Raw genomic sequence first — 21,124 nt, forward strand, 5'->3', positions numbered from 1 at the left:
GCTAGACCTTCTTTTTTATGGTAATAGTTTTGTGTGATCATCAATAAAATTTCAACTTAAAAAAATGTTTCAAAATGGAGAATAAGGAGGAGATAAACTAGTAGTGAAAGGATGTTGGAACAGGTGTGGAGGAGTTGGATAAAGTCTCTTATAAGAAAAGGAGGGGAGGGTATAGCTCACTGGTAGACCGTGTGCCTAGCATGCATGAGGTCCTGGGTTCACCCCCAGTACCGCCATTAAAATAAACAAACAAACAAACCAAGAAACTGACCTGATTACCTTCCTCAACCAAAAAAAACCCCAAACAAACAAACCAAAAAAAGAGGTTTTTTTAATTATGCAAATTTTAGATGTTGGAATCTTATGTGTGTGTCTTTTAGCATACTTTACTCTTAGTTGTGATTTAGTTGCCAAAGCCAAAGTCCTCAGGGCATATTATCAGGATGTGACATTTAAAAAGAACTTCTCTTTCCAGAAAGAACTGTGTGTTGCTATCGGGTTGTATTACCTAATGCATACCTTTCTGCCCACTGAACCACTTTTTAAAGACACAGATTTTTAAATATTTATTTATTTACTTATTTATTTATTATTTTACTGCTGTTGATGGGCTTCCTTCCTTTTTTTATTCGATTTTTTTGAATTTTACTGAAGTAGAGTCAGTTTACAATGTTGTGTCAATTTCTGGTGTACAGCATGATAGTTCAGTCATACATATACACACATGTATTGGTTTTCATATTCTTTTTCATTATAGGTTACTACAAGATATTGAATATAGTTCCCTGTACTGTATAGTATAAACTTGTTGTTTATTAAAGACACAGATGTTAGTGAGGCAATTATAAAAGCTTTGGGAAAGTTTGCTTGTTAGACTTTTCTATAAATTCCAAAAGTCTGAAGCATAGCATTGAGGAGCCCAGTTGTCATGGAAACTAGAGGTTAGGGATGCTGAAAAGGGCTAAAGGATTTCTCAAAAGCAATGTCTTTGCCAACTGTGTGTTAAGGAACAGTTACCACCTTTTTTTCACATTTTGGAAGTTGATGCATTTTTTCAACTCTAAAAATTCTTAAGAGCTTGTCTGTCTCCTGTGAATATGTAGAAAACATATCTCAGTATAGGGTAATTTTCTTTTTTATTCCAGAAAGTGTTCCATTTGGATTTATGAATGGAACAGTGTTACAAGTGCAGCCTAGTGCAGCTTGACTTGCTTGTAGTTATCAGTGACTGTATATTTTTATCATCAGTATTTGGGGAGCATCATTTTCCTGTAAACAGGAAATGCCTAAAAAGGCATTGTTCAAATACAAATCATCTATTCTTCTATACCAAAGAAGATATAATTGTAATTCCCTAAAGAATTATTTGCACAGCGACATTTAATTATTCATATTGTTTGTTTCTTCTTTAAAGCATGAAAGGGGCAATTTAACAATAACTACCAAAATTGCAAGTGCATTTTATTTTAAGCCAGCTATTCCACTTCGAGGAATTTCTGCAGATATGTCGGCAAGATAGAAAACAGTGTGTGGATGTAGTTATTCCCTGAAGCATTATTTTTAATGACAAAAGACTGGAAATCGAAAAGTGTCTACAGAAAGGGTCTGGTTAAATAAGTATATTGTATGCACACAATGGAATACTAGGCAGCTAAAAGGAAAAAAGAAAGCTATGAGGAAGCTCTGTAAGTACTGATATAGAATTTAAAAAAAAACAAGAGGTCTCTTTCCTTTTGTGAAGGGACCAAAATGAGATATGTTTTTATTTGTTTGTACTTCATCATAACAAAGTACTGGAAAAGGTACGTAAGAAATTAACCCACAGAGGTTCCCTGTTGGGGGAAGAGAAATGGGTGGAGGGGCTGGAATATGAGGAGAGTAAGACTTCTCAACGGCTTCCAATTAAAAAAAAAAAAAACCCTGCATTAATTAATTACCTATTCAAAATAATACCTAAAATAAATATGGGGAAAATACTAAGATTTGATAAATTTTAGTAATGAGTACATGAGTGTTTTTTTTTATTAATTTGAATGTATTTATGTATGTCTGAAGTGTTTCATGATTTTTTTAAATGATGGGGGAAAATAGGGAAAAAATCACAGCAACACACAAAAAGAACCTTAGGAAACATACTTTAAACCTAAAGTCCGTCAACAGATGAATGGATAAAGAGGATATGGTACATATATACGAAGAAATATTACTCAGCCATAAAAAAGAATGAAATAATGCTACTTGCACCAACGTGGATGGACCTAGAGATTATCATACTAAGTGAAGTGAGTCAGACAGAGAAAGATAAATATCATATGATATCACTTATATGTGGAATCTAAAAAAAAAAATGACACAAATGAACTTATTTACAGAACAGAAATAGACTCATAGACATGGAAAACAACCTATGGTTACCGAAGGGAAGGGGTGGGAGGGATAAATTAGGGATTTGGGATTAACAGATACACACTGCTGTATATAAAATAGATAAGCAACAAGGACCTACAGTGTAGCACAGGGAACTATATTCAGTATCTTATAATAGCCTATAACAGAAAAAAATCTGAAAAAGACTTTTTATATGTATATATATATATATATATATATATATATATACATATAGTATAACTGAATCACTTTGCTGTACACCTGAAACATTATAAATCAAGGATACTTTAATTTAAAAAAAATCAAATTTAAAAAAAGAAAAGAAGCATACTTTAATCCCCTGCTAAGCTCATGGTGTTCAGTAAGTGTATCATGAAGACTCTCAACCCAAATCCATGACATGTTCATTCTAATAGACCTAATTTACAGAATATATTGGTATAATTGTTTCTCCTTTTTCTTTCTTTTTTTCTCGTGGGGGGTGGGTAAGACTAGAACCTTGTTACGATGGACTTTGTTGTCTGTGATAGCGTTGTGCACCTAGCAAATGACGGCAGGTAGGGTGTTAGTAAGTCGATTGAGAAACATGATATTGTATCCGGTAGTGCTGGTAGTCCGAGTGTATTTGATATTCGTACACATTCAGTTCACGTCCAGTTGATGACTGGCATGGTATATGATGTTAGTGGGCCCAGAAGAGCCCAAGCAAGTCTGTCATAACAGCTCATCAGAGAACAATATCAACAAAAAAATTGACTCCAACTCTTAGAATTTCTTATTTTCCAAGTTATGGTTGTCACCTTCTCCATTTATCCAACCCTTCTGGGTTATCTAAATTCCCGCTCTACTACCAGGCCTTGCTAGCCAATGTCAGACGTGAGCATTTTGGGGCTTATGCCAAAATCCTCGAGAGCCTAGATGGCCCCTTATAACTGGTTGACCTTCCTACCATCTGCTCTCCACTCACAAGGCTCTGGCTACCCTCTGTTCTGCTGCTTGGAAACCTCACCTTTATTCCTGCCTCAAGGCCTTTGCATTTCTTTGTTGCTTCTGTGCTAAACACTCTGCTCGCTGCTCTGCATGGTTGACTCTTTCTCATCATTTAGATCTGGTTCGAATGTTACCCTCTCAGAGAGACTGTCCCTGACCCAGACCAGGATCCTCAGTCACACTCTCACATCACCCAGTACTGCTTCCTTCAGAGCCCTTCACAACTACATGAAAATATCCTGTTTCTTTGCTTACTTGCCTATTGTCTCCCTCCTCTGTCAACCTCACCTCGTTGTCATTTATACCGCTTGTTGCTCGGAGGTTAAGAGCACGGGCTCTGGTTTAAACATCAGCTCTGCTCCCCACTGCCCTTGTGACTGTGGACGAGTTGCTTAGTCTCTCGTGATGACCTCATTTTCTCCTTAATGGTCTTATAAAGATACAATGTAAAGGGTAAGTGAGAAAATACGTATATATCAAGGACCTAGAATGGTGCTTGGCACTCGGGAGGCACTGAAATGTTTTTTGAGTGAATGAGTAATACTGTGATGCTGTTGAATATTTCTTCTTGTATTTGAGACTCCCCAACAAGATGATAAACTCCTTGAGGCCATCTGGGACCTCCCAGAGCTTCAGCTGTACTTCTGCAAAGTAGAAGGCACATTGTAGGTGATCAGTGAATACTGTTTGAAAGACCTGAACTGCTTTAGTGTAGATATCTCCAAAATATGCTTTGCATTCCTGAATCTCTCTCTGTTCCGGGCAAAATCATCTAAGAAGGACATCGTGTCACTTGCTAGTTCCAGTTTCATCAGCCTACCCATCCCACGCGACTGAGCTTCCTTGTTTGTGGTTAGGAATGCAACAAAAGGGCTTTGTTTGAATTACGCCCACACACAAAACTTAGTTTGCTTGATTTTAAAATTAAATGGTCTTCTGACTCTTCCTGATATGCTCATGATGTAATGTGCTTTAGGAAAATATTTCCTTATCCTCTTAAAGATCAAAGTGATCCTAAAATTTAAAAGCGTGCTGTGCTCTTTAGGAATGCTTATTAAATTATTTGCATCATTGAAAAAGTCACTAAACAGCTGTTTGACTTTTTTGGTTATCTCAAGGTACAGTGAATTATATTTTTAAAATGGGAGGCTATTCTTAAAATACTTTGCTTTTTAATAGGTAACACATGTACATGGTACACAATTCAAAACTTACAAAAGGAAACACAGTGAAAAATAAGTTTTTCTCCCCAGAGGCAGGCACTGGTTCTAGTTTCTCAGGTGTTCTTCCCATTATATTCTTTACAGTAATAAACATAAGTGATTATGTAGGTCTTTTCCCCACATACTGCATGCACAGTTCCTGAATCTTAGTATCACCCTTTAACCGTATATTTATGAGATATTTCCATGTCTGTGTATAGAACTACTCATTTCTTTCAATGACCACATGAGTATTTCCTCACATAGAGGTACCACATTGACTTAACTGATCTCCTGCTGATGAGCATTTAGGTTGCTTTTCAGACTTTTGAGGCATATATTTAAAAATCTTTTGCTAAACGTTGCCAAGGTGCTCCTGATTCAGGTTGTACTCATTTACACCCCTCTCCAGCAAGGTATGCGTGTTGGTGGGCTATATTTTAGTCGCCTTTTTCATTGTTCTTTTCCCTGATTTCATCACTTAGCTGTACATACTGGAAGAATCTTACAAAACAAAGATTTATCTCTGAAACCTTCTCCTAGCATATGCTCTGCGTCCAAAAGAAAGGGGCATATTTTTCAGAACCTTATGATTTGTTTGTTTGTTTCAAAATCACCCTGTTCTTAATGTATTGCACCTGTGTGAAATCTGCCCACCCCAGGGCACATGGTTACCTCTCCAGGCTACTCCAGAGAAGCAGCTCCCCAAGCTGGGTTTCCTGTCTTGGCATTGCAGGTCTTGGGCACTTACTTTATCTTGCAGGAATTATTTCTTTATGATTTCTGTATGATTTATTGATTTATGTAGGAATTATTTCTAAATGGTTTATCATTTACTATAGGATTACTTCATTTGGTCTCACTACCAGAATGTAAGTTCCGTAAGGGCAGAGACCACATCTTCGTTATTAAATCTTTTAAATATCTCTAATCAGTTCCAACTCTTCAGTCCCTATCCGCCATGCCCCTGGAGCCCCACCTACATCAAGCCCCTCCCTTTTCCCTCTTTGTGGCTTCCTAATGAAAATAGAGGACAGTGGGTGTAACATCCTTTAACCATCCTCCCACCGCTTCCTTTCATACATAAGTATGAACATCTTACCTCCTCCTTTCTTCTCATCTCAGTGTAATTGGCTTGACTTCTGCATGTGGTCATGCCGTCCTCCTGTGCCCTAGATAGAATGCCATCCTTTCCTACTTCCTCCCGAGTCTTAAGGAGTGTCAGCCTCTCTTCATCCTCTGCCTTCAGCTGTGCATGCATGCTTTCCCTGTCTCATACAGATTTGCTCACCCTTCTCATTATTTAAAACTAAACAGCAAGAACAGATCCTTTTTACTCCCTGGCCCCCTCAAGTCTTCTAGTTACCTCCCTCTTTCTCCCCTTTAGAACCAAGTTCTTGAAAAATTTCTCTGCCCTTGCTGTCTCCATTTTCTCTCTCATTTACCTTTTGGCCCATCATAATCAGGCCTCTGCCCCTGTCATTCCATTGCAAAGACTTCCCACTCTTCAAATCCAGTGGCCATGCATCTGTCCACATCAGACTAGCCTCTCTGTAGCGGTTGGAATGGTTGACAGCTCCTCCTCCTCGTTCTCCCCCTAGGAGTCTGTAGAAGCCTCTCCTACTTCTCTGGACACTTCCTGTTAGACTCCCCCCGCCCACCCCCCACTCCCCCACCAAATTGTGATAGTTCTCGGAGACCCATCCTTAAAGCACTTTTTGTTGGGCTCCCTGTGCTCCTCCCCAAGCAGCTTGTCTTTTCTCAAGGGCCATGTGTTTTGTGACCCCTACATTTCTGTGTGCAGCCCAGACCCCAGTCCTGTAGACCCCACTGCCTCCCGTATACCCCCACTGACAAGCCCGCAGCACCTCACATTTGCATGCCCTGAGTGAGCCATCAGCTGCCCTGCTCCAGTTCCCTCCTCTTCCTCTCTCCACCCCCATCTCATAGTTCTTTACATAGGTTAATAATATTACCATTCTCATACAAGCTATAAACATAAAAGCCATCCTTCCACTTTGACTATACTCTGTCTACACCAGCTCCATCCAAGTAGTTACTAGGCTGAGCGTTCTGCCACCTTAGTGGCTCTTAGATCTCTCATCAACCTTAACTTCATGGTCATTGCCTTAGTGCCGGGCCTTTATTGTCTCTTACCCTGGGCAATACAATAGCTTCCAGTCTTATCTCTCTCAAATTTATTCTCATTATTGGCAACAGCTTCCCGAAGCTCATATTTGAACATACCCCTCCTTGGCTAAGGTTCGTTGGTGGCTCCCAGTTCTACAGGGTGCTGTCCACACCCTCGGTGAGGGACATGAAGATCTGGACACCCCCCCCACCCCGCCTCTCCACCGTCCTCTGCTGCATCATCTCTCCAGCCACTTGAGTTGCTTGTCCTTTTTCTTGTGCCTTTCCACACATTTGTCATGCTATTTCTTCTACCTGGATGTCCTTTTCCATTTCTTGCCCCTTCCATGTGGAGAAATCGTTCATGGTTTAGTTAAAAGTGAAACCCCCTGTTCTGAGTTCACCGAGCACCTTGTCCAGGTCTCTGTCACGGAGCCCATCGTGCCATGTTCTAATGGTCCTCTACTTGGCTGTAGAATTACTGTACTGTGAATTATTTGGGTCTAATGATACTTTGTTCATCTTTGTATCACCAGGGCCAGCACAGTGGCTGACATGTAGAAAATCTCTATGAATGTCCTTGAATGAATGGGAAGGAAATTGTAGAAAAGTCCAGATAGCTTACATTTAAAAGAAAGCCTTGCTCTTGTATTCAAAGCACAAAGAGAAATTTTCTTCACCTTACCTAGATGAAAGTGCTCCATTTATCATCGTCGTACTCTGCACAGCCTCGTTTTACACTTCAGCGTCTGATTCAGAACTTTGCGCAGTGTCTGATCCTTCATGAGGGAGGTGTACCAACTGATTTTAAGACTGGGTCGCTGTGTTCTGCTACAGGGCGCCCCCTCACTTCTTCCCACTGAGATTTCAGGCTGGAGGGCTTCTCTGGAATCCCTGAGGTTATTGGTAAACATTGTCTCATGCCTCAGCTCCTTGATGAGAAGAGGGACCTTCTCTTCTCTCTACAGAGCCTGTTGAATTTTCCAGCCCTGTCCATTTCCCTTGGGTGGGAAAAGCTGCTCAGCCCCGGCGTATTTAGCTGAGCATGGACGGATACTGTTGGGGTATAAAGATGCCAAAGAGCCGTTCTCAGCATTACCATCCTCAGGTGCTGGGCTGCCTTCACTCTTCACCTGTGCCCGTTGCTTCCCGAGTCCTACCACTGAGAACTCTTCACTTGGCAGCCAGAACATGAGTGATGCTCAGAGCTGGGCCGCTCCACCACCAAGACAGTTTGCTTTTTCTCCTTAGGTATTTTGGACCCATTTGGGTCCAGAATGATACGTATATGAAATGTTTCCAGGTGCCTTATGCTAAAGAGACTTTATATTTTTTTCCATTAAGTTCTGGGGTTTTGCTGTATGATTAACCAGTAACATTTATTGAGTCTGAAGTCATATGTAGCTTGGTTTGAGCACTGACCCTGGGACTTAACGGACTGTGTGATTTGGCCTGTCCTTAAGGGGCTTGGAGCACTGGGAAGGATTTCTCATCACTGGATGGAACTGGGTGATAAGGTGGGAATCTAAGTCAGTGAGGAATTGGGGTTCAAGGGGGTAGCCTGGCTTCGAGGAACTGGTCGAAGAGGCATCAGCCTAGTTTCTGAGAAGCAGGGTGTGCAGGGCCAGAGTGGAGCTAGCAGCAAGAATGCCAAGCCACTCAGATCCTGAGCCGTGAACCCAGGGCTCCCTGAATGCCTCCCTGAGCAAGGGCGGATTGAACTTACCGGAGGAGTGGGGCACCTGGGGCCTTCTGTGAGGATTAGAGAGGTATGGGAGCAGGAAGCCAGGCAAGTTGTCATCTATTGGCTTCCGCAGTGGGCCTCTTAATTTCGCATCCTGCTGCATCTCTCTGGCCCAGGGCAGTGCTGCTGTTTCCTTGAGTTCTGTCCTTGTACCCAGGTGGGCAAGGCTTGTTCCTCCTTGGCCTGTGTTTACTTCCCTGACTAGAGGTCCCAGCCACTGCCCTGGCCTCACCAGAATGGCCAAGGTCCTTCAGGCTGTGACCACAGTAGGTCTCAGCACAGGTTCTGCCCTAATTCTTAACTCTTGATACCTTACTGGGATGCTCAGAGCTGGGCCACTGCGCCACCAAGAGTTCCTGTCCATTCCCCTCCCCGCTTTCATTCATCCAGCCTCTTGCTCCCCCTTTCTGCCCTTCCTCTCAGAGCTCTCTAACGGGCTTACCTCGACTCCTTATCAATTCATTAATAATGAATGGTTGATGATAATTATACTTAACAGGTATTGAGCTCTTACTGTGTGCTGGGTATATAATCTCATTTTTAATCTCACATAAACCCCTATGAGTAGGTTCTATTATAGTCTGCTGTTTACAGATGAGGAAACTCAGAGCAGTTAAGAAACTTAACTAAAATCCAAAAGCCAAGAAACCGGTAATGGGTATTAGGATTAGAATTTCTCTGACATTGGAGCTGGTACCTTTAGCCACACATTCCAGCCTCTTTCCAACTCCAGAATTCGATCAAAAGAGATTTCAACTTTTCTCTCTTGGCCTGGCCTGTCTAGCAACCCAGACATTAGTCCACCTGCCTTTAGGTGCCTTTGATTCAGTATTTATTGACTGACGGCTGAAAATCTTGTTTGCCTCCAATGATCATTTGCTTCACACAAGACCATTTTCCCATCACCATATCTGCTCTTCAGAAAATTGAAATATATGTATGTTTTGGAAATCATTATCTCTTGGCAAGTCCTTCAGTGTCTCTCTTACACATTTTAAAAGTTATTTCAGATTAAAATGAGGTTAATCCAGCCTCTTTGGTTAATGTCTTCATTTTAGAAGCTTCGAGCTGGGGAGTGACCTACACAGGGTCGTAGAGCAAGTTAATAACGTCAGGGTAGGAACCCAAATCTCCTGACACCTGGGCTAATATTATTCTGATACACTTAACACTCTTCAAATTTTATTGGTTGGTGCTGGATAGAAAAGGAATAGATATTTACAGCTTCACCTTCAGCAAATCAAGGTGGATTCCTGGATCTCATAAAAGTGCTTCTAAATTGCAGAAAGATTTCCTTACATTCTTACCATTCAAAAGTTTTTAGCATAAAATGCTTGATCGCTTACCTCAATTTTTTTTTTTTTTTTTTTTTTGCCAAAAATAAAGCATAGCCACTCTCTCCTGACCCTGACCTTCAATAGTAGTGTAATCCTCCTTACCAATTCCCCTTCAGGATTGCAGTTTGAAAGACACCCACTTTTCCCTTTGGCTTTGTCAGTTCTTTGTGTTCTAAGGGCAGAATGTTTAAAAATGAAGTCATTGAGTTGCAAAATGAGAAACTGTTTTGTAGAGTATCTTGTTTATGCTGTGCAGCCTGGAGCAGTGTTAATACCAAGGTAGCTGCTAATTTTTATGTAGTTCTTACCAAGATATTAAAATAATAGCATTTCCAGCATCAGGATATGACAGGACTTTAAAGTCCCCAGAAAGCTTTTAACCATATTTCCACCCGAAGTCCCTTGGGAGGTGGGCAAGAATTACTGCTCCCGTATTTATACATGGGTAAGTAGTGCAAAGAAAGACCAAGGCAACTCCATGTGCTTTAAATAAAACATAAAATGTTAACATGTAGGAAAGCCTGGTGAAGGTCATGTGGGATTGTTTCCCATCTTTATTGAAATATAATTAATATTTCAATCATTGTATAAGTTTAAGGTATTCAACATCTTGATCTGGTACATTTATAAATTGCAAAATGATTACCACCATAGTATTAGTTACCACCTCCATCCAGTCACATAGTTACCACTTCTTTCTTTCTTTCTTTTTTTGCAGTGAGAACATTTAAAATCTATTCCCTTAGCAACATTCGAGTATGTATATGTACAGTATTATTAACTATAATCACTCTGTACATTAGATCCCTAGAACTTGTTAATCTTATAACTTGAAGTTTGTACCCTTTGACCAAAATCTCCCCATTCTCTCCAACCCCTGGTAACCACCCCTCTACTCTGTTTTTCTGGGTTGTTCTTTTTAGAGTCTTCATATAAGTGAAATTATGCAGTATTTGTCTTTCTCTACCTGGCTTCATTCACTTAGCATAATGCATCCAAGTTGTTGCAAATGACAGGATTTTTTTCTTCCCCATGACTGAATAATATTCCGTTGTATACATAAGTCACATCTTCTTTATCTATTTATCCACTAATACTTAGGTTGTTTCCATATCTTAGCTATTGTGAGTAGTGCTACAGTGAACATAGGAAAGCAGATGTCTCTGTGAGATCCTTATTTCAGTGTCTTTGGATATATACCCAGAAGTGGGATTGCTGGATCATATTGGTAGTTCTATTTTTAATTTTTTAAAGGAAACTCCAGGCTGTTTTCCATAGTGGCTGCACCAATTTGCACTCTCACCAACAATGCACTAGGGCTTATGCGGGAATTGTTTAAACTAAGTTTGCAATATTTGTATGTAACTGAAATCATGTTAAAATTAAAAGGAAAATGAAAATATTAATAAAGCAGAGAAGAACAATGATGAGTAAGGTCTACTTGCCAGTATTTACCTGATTGTTTTTGCTCTCTGAGGACATAGTAGTGTCTGCTTCCAAATACGTAAATCCGGTGGGCAAAGAGATGGGCTGAGAATGCTCCTAATGTGGGGGCCCCTCTCCTGTGTCTCCCCAGGCGCAGTGAACCTGTGGGCCGACCTCACTCCTGGCATTCAACCAAATTTGGAGACAGCCAACCCGATGCCAGCATGATGCAGATATCTCAGGGCATGATTGGCACTCCTTGGCCCCAAAGCTACCATTCCAGGTAAGTGGCCACACCTGAGGCCCAGGGGGTTCTTACTTTGAAATATCCTGTTCCCAGAAAAGATTGTTTTCTTAAACTCACGCCGAGTGTTAAATCTCTCTCCCCACCATCCTCATCTTCAAACCCCTAACATGTGTACGTGTCATCCTTGCATCCTGGGCTAGAACTGGTGTAGAGGGAGGCCAGGATTATTACGAGCACTGACCGGCCATTTGAGATATTTATGGGGTCTGTCGAGTCTCGGTCAGACCCTTCTCACATACACATTATAACCTGTGCTAGAAAAACTGACGACTCCCTCCCTCAATGCTTCACGTCCTTCCTTCTATAGTCAGATATGTATCTGTTTTTTATCCCAATGATTGTATTCAGTATTTGAACTCCCCCTTGGTTTTTCTCCCTCCGTTCAGGCCAGTTACCCAGTTTGGCTCCAACTGAAGCAGTTAACACACTGAGAACTGTTCAGCGTGTACGTCATCTCATGTGGTCCTTCATACATGCCTTTGAAACAGATACAGTGTTCTTAACCCTGTTTCACAGGACAGGAAGCAGAAGCTGGAGAGATGAGTTTGTCCAAGGTCAAGTGTCTGATCAGTAACCTAGTCAAGACTCACATCCAAGCCAGGTTTCAGCACCACTGCCCATAGCCACTGGCTATACTTCCTCTGTACTAGTTAAACTAGTTGTACATCCTCTGCTTTTCTAGTCACTCTATCAGTCAAGGTCTGTCAGGAAAAAGCAGGTTATGGGAGGAGAGATTTATTATAGTAATTAGAGCTTACACAGTTGAAGGGGACTGGGGAGAAGGGGGCCGAGCCTGATCACCCAGACATATTACAGAACTAAGTCAGGATGCCCCTACACTTACTGCAGACTTGGAGCCATGCGAATTTGCATCCATCTTCTGATTCCAGGGAGGCAGGCTCTGCCACTCACCACTTTTTGAAAGTACTTGGATACGGGTGGTGGTAGGAAGGCTGGAGGCTCAGGGTAACGTGGGTCCTACGTGAATGAGATGTAGGTGCTGCTGCATATCAGGGAGCGGGGAGTTGGCTTCTGGAAGGATTACTTAACTAACAGATGGTGGCTATGCATTTGGCCAGGACTCAGAACCCCTAACACTCATGTCTGCCCAAATCAATGGCCAAATCCCAGATCTCTCAAGGGTGGGCATGGCGCCCAGCATATTACGATACTTCCCTGGCTGCCCTCCTTGTTACAGACACTCCTCTCCCTTGGCCCTCCCAGTAACCCTGAGAGAGTTTATTCTCACCATCTGAGCCATGTGTGCTCCGGGACCAGAGACCCTGGCAGGGCCCACACCACACAGGCAGAGAGCGTTTGCTCTGTGGGCGCGGAGGTGTTGAAGACCTTCAGAGAATTCGCTTTGGGAGCCTAACAGTGTGAAGGAAGCACAGCGTGATGGTGAGGTACTTGGGCTTCTAAGTCAGACCTCGGGTTAAATCTCAGCTTCACCACCTACTGCATGAGCTTGAGCAAACCACTTAACCTCTTTGATCTTGATTTCCTTGTCTGTAAAATGAAATTAATAATATATATCTCACTGGATCATAATGAGGACTAAGCAAAATAATGTGCAAAACATTCAGTGTAGTCCCTGGAATGTAGTAGACACTCAATAATTATGAAAACTTATTATAATAATTAGGCTGAAGACTTATCAGATGCACAGTGAAACCTAGTAATGAACTAGAGAAATGGCATAAACCGGCTCATATTTATAGAATGCAGGTGCATGTTAACAGAAGACCCCTACGCAGTGGGGCCCTTTGAAGCCTCCTAACCCCTCACCTTAGGAGGCCTGAAATCTGAAGTCATGCTGTGACCTAAAAAATATGCTAGTCCAAAGGCAGAAATAAGGCAACTGTAACCAGTGCTTAGAATAACTGCTTGCAGGAGCCCTGGTGAGCGCCAGGAGGCCCCAGGAGGACGGCGGAGGCGGACTCGGAACTGTGGTATCCTGAAGCTTCTCCACTCGCCGTTTCCTTCTCGGCCCAAGCTCCAGAGGGGTTTAGGCAGGTGGATCTTGTACTGTACCTACCAGTCTGTCATCCAGTTCAAGCTTCAGAACAGCCTCCCTCTGACACAGTGACTGTCAGCACAAAAGCTCTGTAGAGGGTACAGAGGGAGACTGGAGAGCTCAGAGCACCCAAAGTGACTGACGTGTGGATTCTCCTCGACGCTGGCACAAAGCACCCTGTGGTCTGTTCACTCCGTGCCTCGGGCTTCCAGCTCCAGCAGCTCAGAGCCTGCTTGGAGAGTCTGCCCTTGGCAACTGTAGATGGGGAAGCTCTGCTGGCACATTTCTGGGGAGCACAGTGGCAGCTAGTGGTCTGGGGATTGGCATTCCTCTGACAGCCTTCATTTAGTTCCAGAAACCCCATCTCAGTCCTAAATGTGTGGATCTGTTTCTCATTAAAAAGCGGGAGGAGGAGGGAGCTCGAGGGGTGGGGAGAGGCAGGAGTGAGGAGAGAGGGACAGGTGTTCAGAGAGACTGAACACATGTAATTTTCACTGTCTGCAAACTGGCTTGCATCTGGGATTTCACAGAAATTGTATTTCAGCCGCTTTCTGTCAGACCCTTGTCGCTGAGTTTTTGCTGTCCTACAGAGATCTCACAATGGTCCTCAAGTATTAAAGAAGAAACCTTAAAGTCATGTAGTCTAGTCCCCTCCTAAGAGGCTGAATTAACAGTATCAAAATTCTAAAGAACCAGTATGTGTTCATTGATTCTTTTCTTTGACAAATAGATGTGGAGTACCTACTATGTCTCAGATGATTTCTAGTTATTGAGGGTACAAGACTGAACAAGACATAAAAAGCCCCCACCCTGTAATATTTATTGTTTCCCCAGGTGGGGGGTTCTATAGAATAATAATCCATTAGATGTGCCTTAGAAAAAATTTCTAGGGTCATATACATTTAGAAAACTCTGCTTAGTATATTTTCCCTTAAAAACATCATGTGAACAATAGTTTATTAAGGACTCAGAAGTCTTAAAGTAACTACAGTTATTTAACTTATTTATCCCAGTGTCTTCCAAACATATTTGATCATCCAAGGAATTAATGTTTTGGGAATACACTTTAGGAAATGTTTTCATATACTTGCTTTGTGCTCTTTGCTGTATTTTAAGTATGTAGAAAATACTTTTAAACATAAAATAGAGTAACATTCTAAGGATGCTTGGCTCTACCACAGAATTAACATTTAGTTATATTTGCTTCAGATCTTAAACATTATAGATACAATGGAAGTCTCTTTCATACAAGCAGAGGGATGTGATGTAATATCAAGTAGCGGTAAGTGCTATGAGGTAATAAAGCAGAGTAATAGGGAGTAAGGAGAGAGGAGGTACTTTTTAGATAGTGAGTTCCAGGAAGTCTTCTGTGATGCAGAGACTTGACTAGAGGAAAGGAGTGAGCCAGGTGAAGAGCATTCCTTGTGGTGGGAACAGCGAATACAGAGGCCCTGAGACCCTGACATGGGAATATATCTCATGGGTTTGAGGGACTGTGAGTAGGCTGTCAGTGAGCAAGAAGGAGGGCAATAGAAAATGAGGTTGGAGAGGTCGCCACACACAGCAGGAACTCTGACACACTCGACACACTCATCTTGATAGTAAGGCTATCTCTGTGTGGGCTGGGACTGTTGCAGGGACTGAAGACCTTCATGCTATGTTCTTTTTAAGCATCACTGAGAGTGCCATCTTGGAAGCAGGAATGGTGAGGGTAATCAGAGTGGCTGCTCCCAGGATGTGGTAGAAGACCTTATTCCTAGAGGGTGATGTCAGGGCACTCCATGGCATGGCACAAGGCATTCATCATGGTCCCCAGTCAACTCAGGAATGGGAATTCCCTGAAAAGCAGGGAAGAGCATGTCACAGTCCTCAGGTGATGCATTCCATCTGAGGATTGGTGGGTTCAGTTTCCTTTGGCTATGGGATGGAGCCCACTCTACCCTTGCGCTGCCTGGCTAGAGACATGTACGCCAGTGACTTCGTGTTTCCAGACACCATCTGTATTTTGAAGTAAGTTGGTGACGACGTTTCCTCCCACTTAGTAGTGCTTCCGTTAACCCGTCAGTTAATACACTTTAATTTAGGAACGTGCAAGAAAAAGTCAAATTTGAATTATCCTTTCAATGAAAGACTGCTAAAATTCTTAGCAGTTGGGAGGAGGATTTAGTGGTGTCTACCACCTGCATGGAACTGGTAAGCGATACAGCCCTTGTGGGATCGACTGCTTCCAGGTCCCCTCGAAGTATTAGCTCTGAATCTTCTGTTTGAGGAGATAAAGGGAAGCAGAAGTGGGTCATATGGGATTATCCTCAACTGAGCCTTGTCATGTGCATTTTCAACACAGCCTCTTCACGTAGAGGGGAGCGTGGCGGGTAAAAGCTGGCAGTGACATCTGCCGTGCCACTGAGTGCCAGGACTGATTTCCCTCATCTGGTTGGCTCGGGAGCTGTCCCCTTCCTTTCTCCCTTGAATTTAACACCTGTCCCTCCCAAAGCAGGATGTTCCAGAAAGTGAGTTCACTTCCTCTGATAGAGAAAAATTACCTTCTTGGGGTGAGTTGATGAAAATGTAGTCTTCTTTTCCTTGAATTCCTGTACCAGTTTTGACTCAGAATATGATCCTTCTAGTCTCTTCCCACATACTCTGGAGACAGTCCAGCCATTCAGCACTGCCACATCCTGGGCCAGTGAGACACCACATTTACTTACAGGAGATCTAGAAATATAATAATAGCTCTATGAATTTTAATCGTGCCTGGCTGCCTAGTCATTTAAAAATGGAAAACCTTAGGCAAGAGCTCTTAATTCTTCTTTACTCTTCTTTAGGGAATAGTGAGCCACAAACGTGTGAACTGTGGAGACTGCTATTTGATTTTTGAACTACTGATTCCTTCCTGTATCTATGTCCCTCCTCCCCCAGCATGTTGGGGAAGTATATTTTGAAATTGTAATTAAAGCTAATTACAAGTAATTCTGTTCCAGGCAGCTTTCTGGGGTGTATGATGCCAGGAGTCAGAGTCATTCCGCCTCCCCCAGGCAGGCTCTGAAAATCACCTGGAGGAGCCTGTGATAGAGAAAGTGTTACCGTCCGAGTGTTTGAGACTGTGCCCAGACTCTGGAAGTCGTCCACGGGTGATGGATGCCCAGCACCCAGGAGCCTCCTGTGACTGGGCCTCCCTCTCGTTCTCTCTCGTCTGCTCTTTCTGACTCTTCATCTCCCTCTCTGTCCTTCTCTCATTCAGTTTCGTGTTTGGCTTTCTCACCACAAACAAATTGTCTCTTGTACAGTTGGGATTCCAGGAAGATTGCCAGAGAGTAGCCCTTCAATTCCATAAAAAGGAAAGATATTAACTAAAACCATGTACATGTGCAGAGTCTCCCTCACCCAGGCGTGTGCCTGGTCTCTTACTAAGCTTTCCCCTTTCTTCCCACAGCCCGCCCCAAGGGACGCAAAATGCAGTCTCCGTCCCTCGCCTCTTTCCTCGCCCACCTCTCGCATTTCTTGGTCTATGCAGAATGTTACTCCTGGCACATAACAAATCACATCAATGTTGCTGCCTGTGCTCAAAGGCCGCCTGGCTTCCTCGTTCTCCCCACTTCTCCCCTGGTGAGCCTGGGTGATTAATTAGAGGCACACAGGTTACGGTGTTGGGCAATTACTCCTAGTGACGACACGTAGGGAGGCCGAGTCAGGCCCAAATATGGCCCTTTCCCTGACCCTTCCAGAAACCAAACATCTTGCACAAGAGTACATTTATAAGCTGGGTCCTGTGCCTGTAAGCCTGCTGAATGCTAGCAGCTCAGTGCTGACTGCTTTGCCTCCCTCTCTTCCAGCTCCTCTACCAGTGACCTCTCCAACTATGACCATGCTTATCTGAGGCGGAGCCCTGACCAGTGCAGCTCCCAGGGGAGCATGGAGAGCCTGGAGCCCAGCGGGGGATATCCGCCCTGCCACCTTCTCTCCCCGGCCAAGTCCACCAGCAGCATCGACCAGCTCAGCCACCTCCATAACAAGAGAGACTCGGCTTACAGCTCCTTCTCCACCAGTTCTAGCATCCTTGAGTATCCACCCCCGGGCGTCTCTGGCCGGGAGCGCTCAGGCTCCCTGGACACCATTTCTGCTCGAGGTGGCCTCCTAGAAGGGATGAGGCAGGCAGACATTCGCTATGTCAAGACAGTCTATGACCCCCGGAGGGGAGTCTCGGCCGAGTATGAGGTGAACTCTTCAGCCCTCCTTCTCCAAGCTAGGGACACCCGAGCATCCACAGATGGTCAGGGCTATGATAAATGGCATAATGTTCCTCGGGGCAAGGGAGCGCCACCTGCTTCCTGGAGCCAGCAGTGCCCCAGTTCTTTGGAGACCGCCGCTGACCACTTGCCTCCTAAAGTGGGCGCACCTCTGCCCCCGGCTCGGAGTGACAGTTATGCCGCCTTTCGGCAGCGGGAACGGCCCGGCTCTTGGTCCAACCTCGATCAGAAACGGTCCTGTCGGCCTCAGGCCAACTCTGCAGGCGCCCTGAAATCTCCCTTCATGGAGGAACAGCTGCATACGGTGCTAGAGAAGAGTCCAGAAAACAGCCCCCCCGTGAGGCCCAAGCATAATTACACGCAGAAGGCCCAGCCTGGCCAACCTCTGCTGCCAACTGGCATCTACCCGGTACCTGCCCTGGAGCCACACTTTGCCCAGGTGCCCCAGTCTTCCGTAAGTAGTAATGGCACGCTCTACCCTGCACTGGCCAAGGAGGGCGGGTACACCACTCCCCAGGGAGTTTGCGACAAGATGGCTGCCCTTGACGAGAATGGGAACCAAAATGGCTCTAGCAGGCCTGGCTTTGCCTTCTGCCAGCCCCTAGAACATGACTCCGTGTCCCCAGTAGAGAGGAGACCCGAGACTTCAGCCAAATGTGTCCCCTACAAAGTCCATTTCCCTTCAGTGCCTGAAAACGAGGAGGAGACCTCCCTGAAGAGACACCTCACACCTCTCCAGTGTGACAGCCCACTTCCCAGTGAGAGAAAGAGCTCCCACGGCAACAAGTACTCTCATTACCATGGCCTCCAGTCCCCTCAGGCTCAGGCCTGGCACGTGGGTGAAGACAAGCGATCTTTCACGCCCTCAGAGCCTTGGGAGGGGGATTTTCATGAAGACCATAATGCCAACATCCAGCGGAGGCTCGAGAGAGGCAGCCTAGGCCAGAGCATGCCAAGCAACTTTGGCAAGACCAAATCTGCCTTCTCCTCCCTCCAGAACATTCCTGAGAGTCTAAGAAGGCAGAGCAGCCTAGATTTAGGAGGGGGAGCCCAGGATGTCTACCTGGATGGCCGGCCGACTTGTGCAGTCAATGCCAAGGCAGAGGACTCTGGAAGGAAAGTTGTTCCTGATCACAGGAGCCACCTGGACAGGTCAATTTCTTGTCCAAGGCCTGAGGGGAGAACTAGTGCCTTGGCTTCTTTCCACAGTTCAGACCCAGGGTATGAAGAGCCGCTCTCCCCACGCCCCCAGGAGACATGGAGCCTGGGCCGAAGGAGGCTCAGCTCCAGCAGCGCCTCGACTTTGCAGGGCTTTCAGTACGGGAAGCCCCACTGCTCAGTGCTGGAGAAGGTTTCCAAGATCGAGCAGCGAGAGCAAGGGAGCCAGAGACCCCCAAGTGCGGGCAGCAGCTCGAGTTATGCCTATAACCACAGGCCCAACAGGACATTTCCAACTTCCAATCCTTTGGAGGAGACAAAAGCCCACATCCGTTTTTCCGAATCCACTGAACCCCTAGGCAGTGGGGAGCAGCACTTCAAAAACGAGGAGCCAAAGTCAGGAGAGGCTTCCTGGCAGCCGTGTGGTCAACAGCCGAGGCGGGGTCCTGAAGGCGGCCGGGGCCCCCAACTACGGGCCGGAGAACCCACCAGGCGGGACACTCGCCTACTCCGCAGCCAGAGCACCTTCCAGCTCTTCAGCGAGGCCGACAAGGAGGCTGTCTGGCGGGACGAGAGGCCTGGCACGCCCAAGTCGCCTGAGTCGCCAGTGCCAGACGCCCCCTTCAGCCGCGCCTATCGGAATAGCATCAAGGATGCACAGTCCCGTGTCCTGGGGGCCACCTCCTTTCGACGCCGGGACCTCGAGTTGGGGACGCCCGTGGCTTCCAGGCCCTGGCAGCCGCGACCTGCATCGGCCCATGTGGCGCTGCGGAGCCCCGAGGCGCGTGTTTCCACCTCCCCGCACACCCCGCGGGAGCGGCACAGCGTGACCCCGGCCGAGGGCGACCCAGCCCGGCTTGCGCCCCCCGCCGCGCGGAGAGGGGCACGCCGGCGCCTGACCCCTGAGCAGAAGAAACGCTCTTACTCGGAACCCGAGAAGATGCACGAGGTGGGGGTCTTGGAGGAGGCCGATCCGGCGACCCCGGGCCCTCCGAGGAAGGGGCCGCATTTCGCCGAGAACTCGGTGGCTGACCGGCGCCGTATCTTCGAGCGCGACGGCAGGGCGTGCTCGACACTCAGCCTGTCCGGGCCCGAGCTGAAGCAGTTCCAGCAGAGCGCCCTGGCCGACTACATTCAGCGCAAGACCGGCAAGAGGCCCGCCGCCGGCCTCCAGGAGCCCTGGCCGCTGCGGGAGCGCGCCCAGAGCGCCTACCTCCAGTCCTCGCCCGCGACGCCCGAGGGCCCCGGCCTCGCTGCGGCCTCCAGCCTCTCCTCGCTGCGGGAGCCCAGCCTGCCGCCCTGCAGGGAGGCCACCCACCTGCCGGCCGCCGCAGTGGGGGGTGGCGGGGAGCCCTCGCGGGTCCCTCGAGATCGCAGCAGCTCCTTCGCCGGTGGCCGCCTCCTTGGGGACCGGCGCCGTGGGGACCAAGCCCCAAGAGAGCTGCTCGGTGGAGCTAACGGCGGGCCAAAGGGCCCCCAGAGGCTGGACCGGACCCCTGGGGAGCCCTCCTCGTGGGGGGCCGTGGCCGGGAGGGCTGGGAAGTCCATGTCGGCCGAGGATCTGCTGGAGCGCTCAGACGTCCGTGCCGTCCCTGTCCACATGAGGTCACGGTCATCTCCCATCGCAGACAAGCGCCAGGTATGTGCAGCCAGTGGGTCCTAGGGCTGCCTCTTCCGTCCCGGAAGCTGTAGTGCAGCTTCTCGAACCCTTCTCCCCACTTTATTTTCCTTTTACTTGCAGGAGAATAGCATTTGTTTTCATGAGGTGACACGTCTTTCTCAGTGCCCCTGTCTGTTGAGATCCTTACAGAGATACATATGGCTGTATAGAAATTTTATGCAAATACATATATTGTATGTAGATATACATATTGATATCTAGATACGTGTATCTACAGACACACACAGTAGGCCCTATATCGGTTCTGCACTGGAATGGAAAGTATTCAGAAAAATTTCAGAAAGTTCCAAAAAGCAAAACTTGAATTTGCCAGCACGCTGGCAACAGTATCCATAGTATATGCATTGTAAGTAATCTAGAGATGATTTAAAACATACAGAAGAATGTGTGTAGATTATATGCTAATACTATGCCATTTTATATAATAAGCATCAGACAGATTTTGGTGTCCGTCCCTGGAGGTCCTGGAAACAATACCCTGGGGATTCCAAGAGAAGA

At 45.8% G+C, this 21,124-nt stretch overlaps 1 protein-coding gene across 2 annotated transcripts in view; it reads left to right on the forward strand.

The window, feature by feature from the left end:
• The window catches only part of SHROOM3 (shroom family member 3), a 297,110-nt gene that overhangs the window by 246,847 nt on the left and 29,139 nt on the right, over positions 1–21,124 (forward strand). For both annotated transcript variants that reach the window (XM_074345649.1, XM_074345640.1), the window contains exons 5-6: positions 11,368–11,499; positions 17,374–20,584. In XM_074345649.1, coding sequence (XP_074201750.1) covers positions 11,368–11,499; positions 17,374–20,584 — 3,343 coding nt within the window. The remainder of the gene's footprint in view (positions 1–11,367; positions 11,500–17,373; positions 20,585–21,124) is intronic.

Source organism: Camelus bactrianus, chromosome 2 (genome assembly GCF_048773025.1).
Source record: "Camelus bactrianus isolate YW-2024 breed Bactrian camel chromosome 2, ASM4877302v1, whole genome shotgun sequence".
In the NCBI taxonomy this organism is placed as follows: domain Eukaryota; kingdom Metazoa; phylum Chordata; class Mammalia; order Artiodactyla; family Camelidae; genus Camelus; species Camelus bactrianus.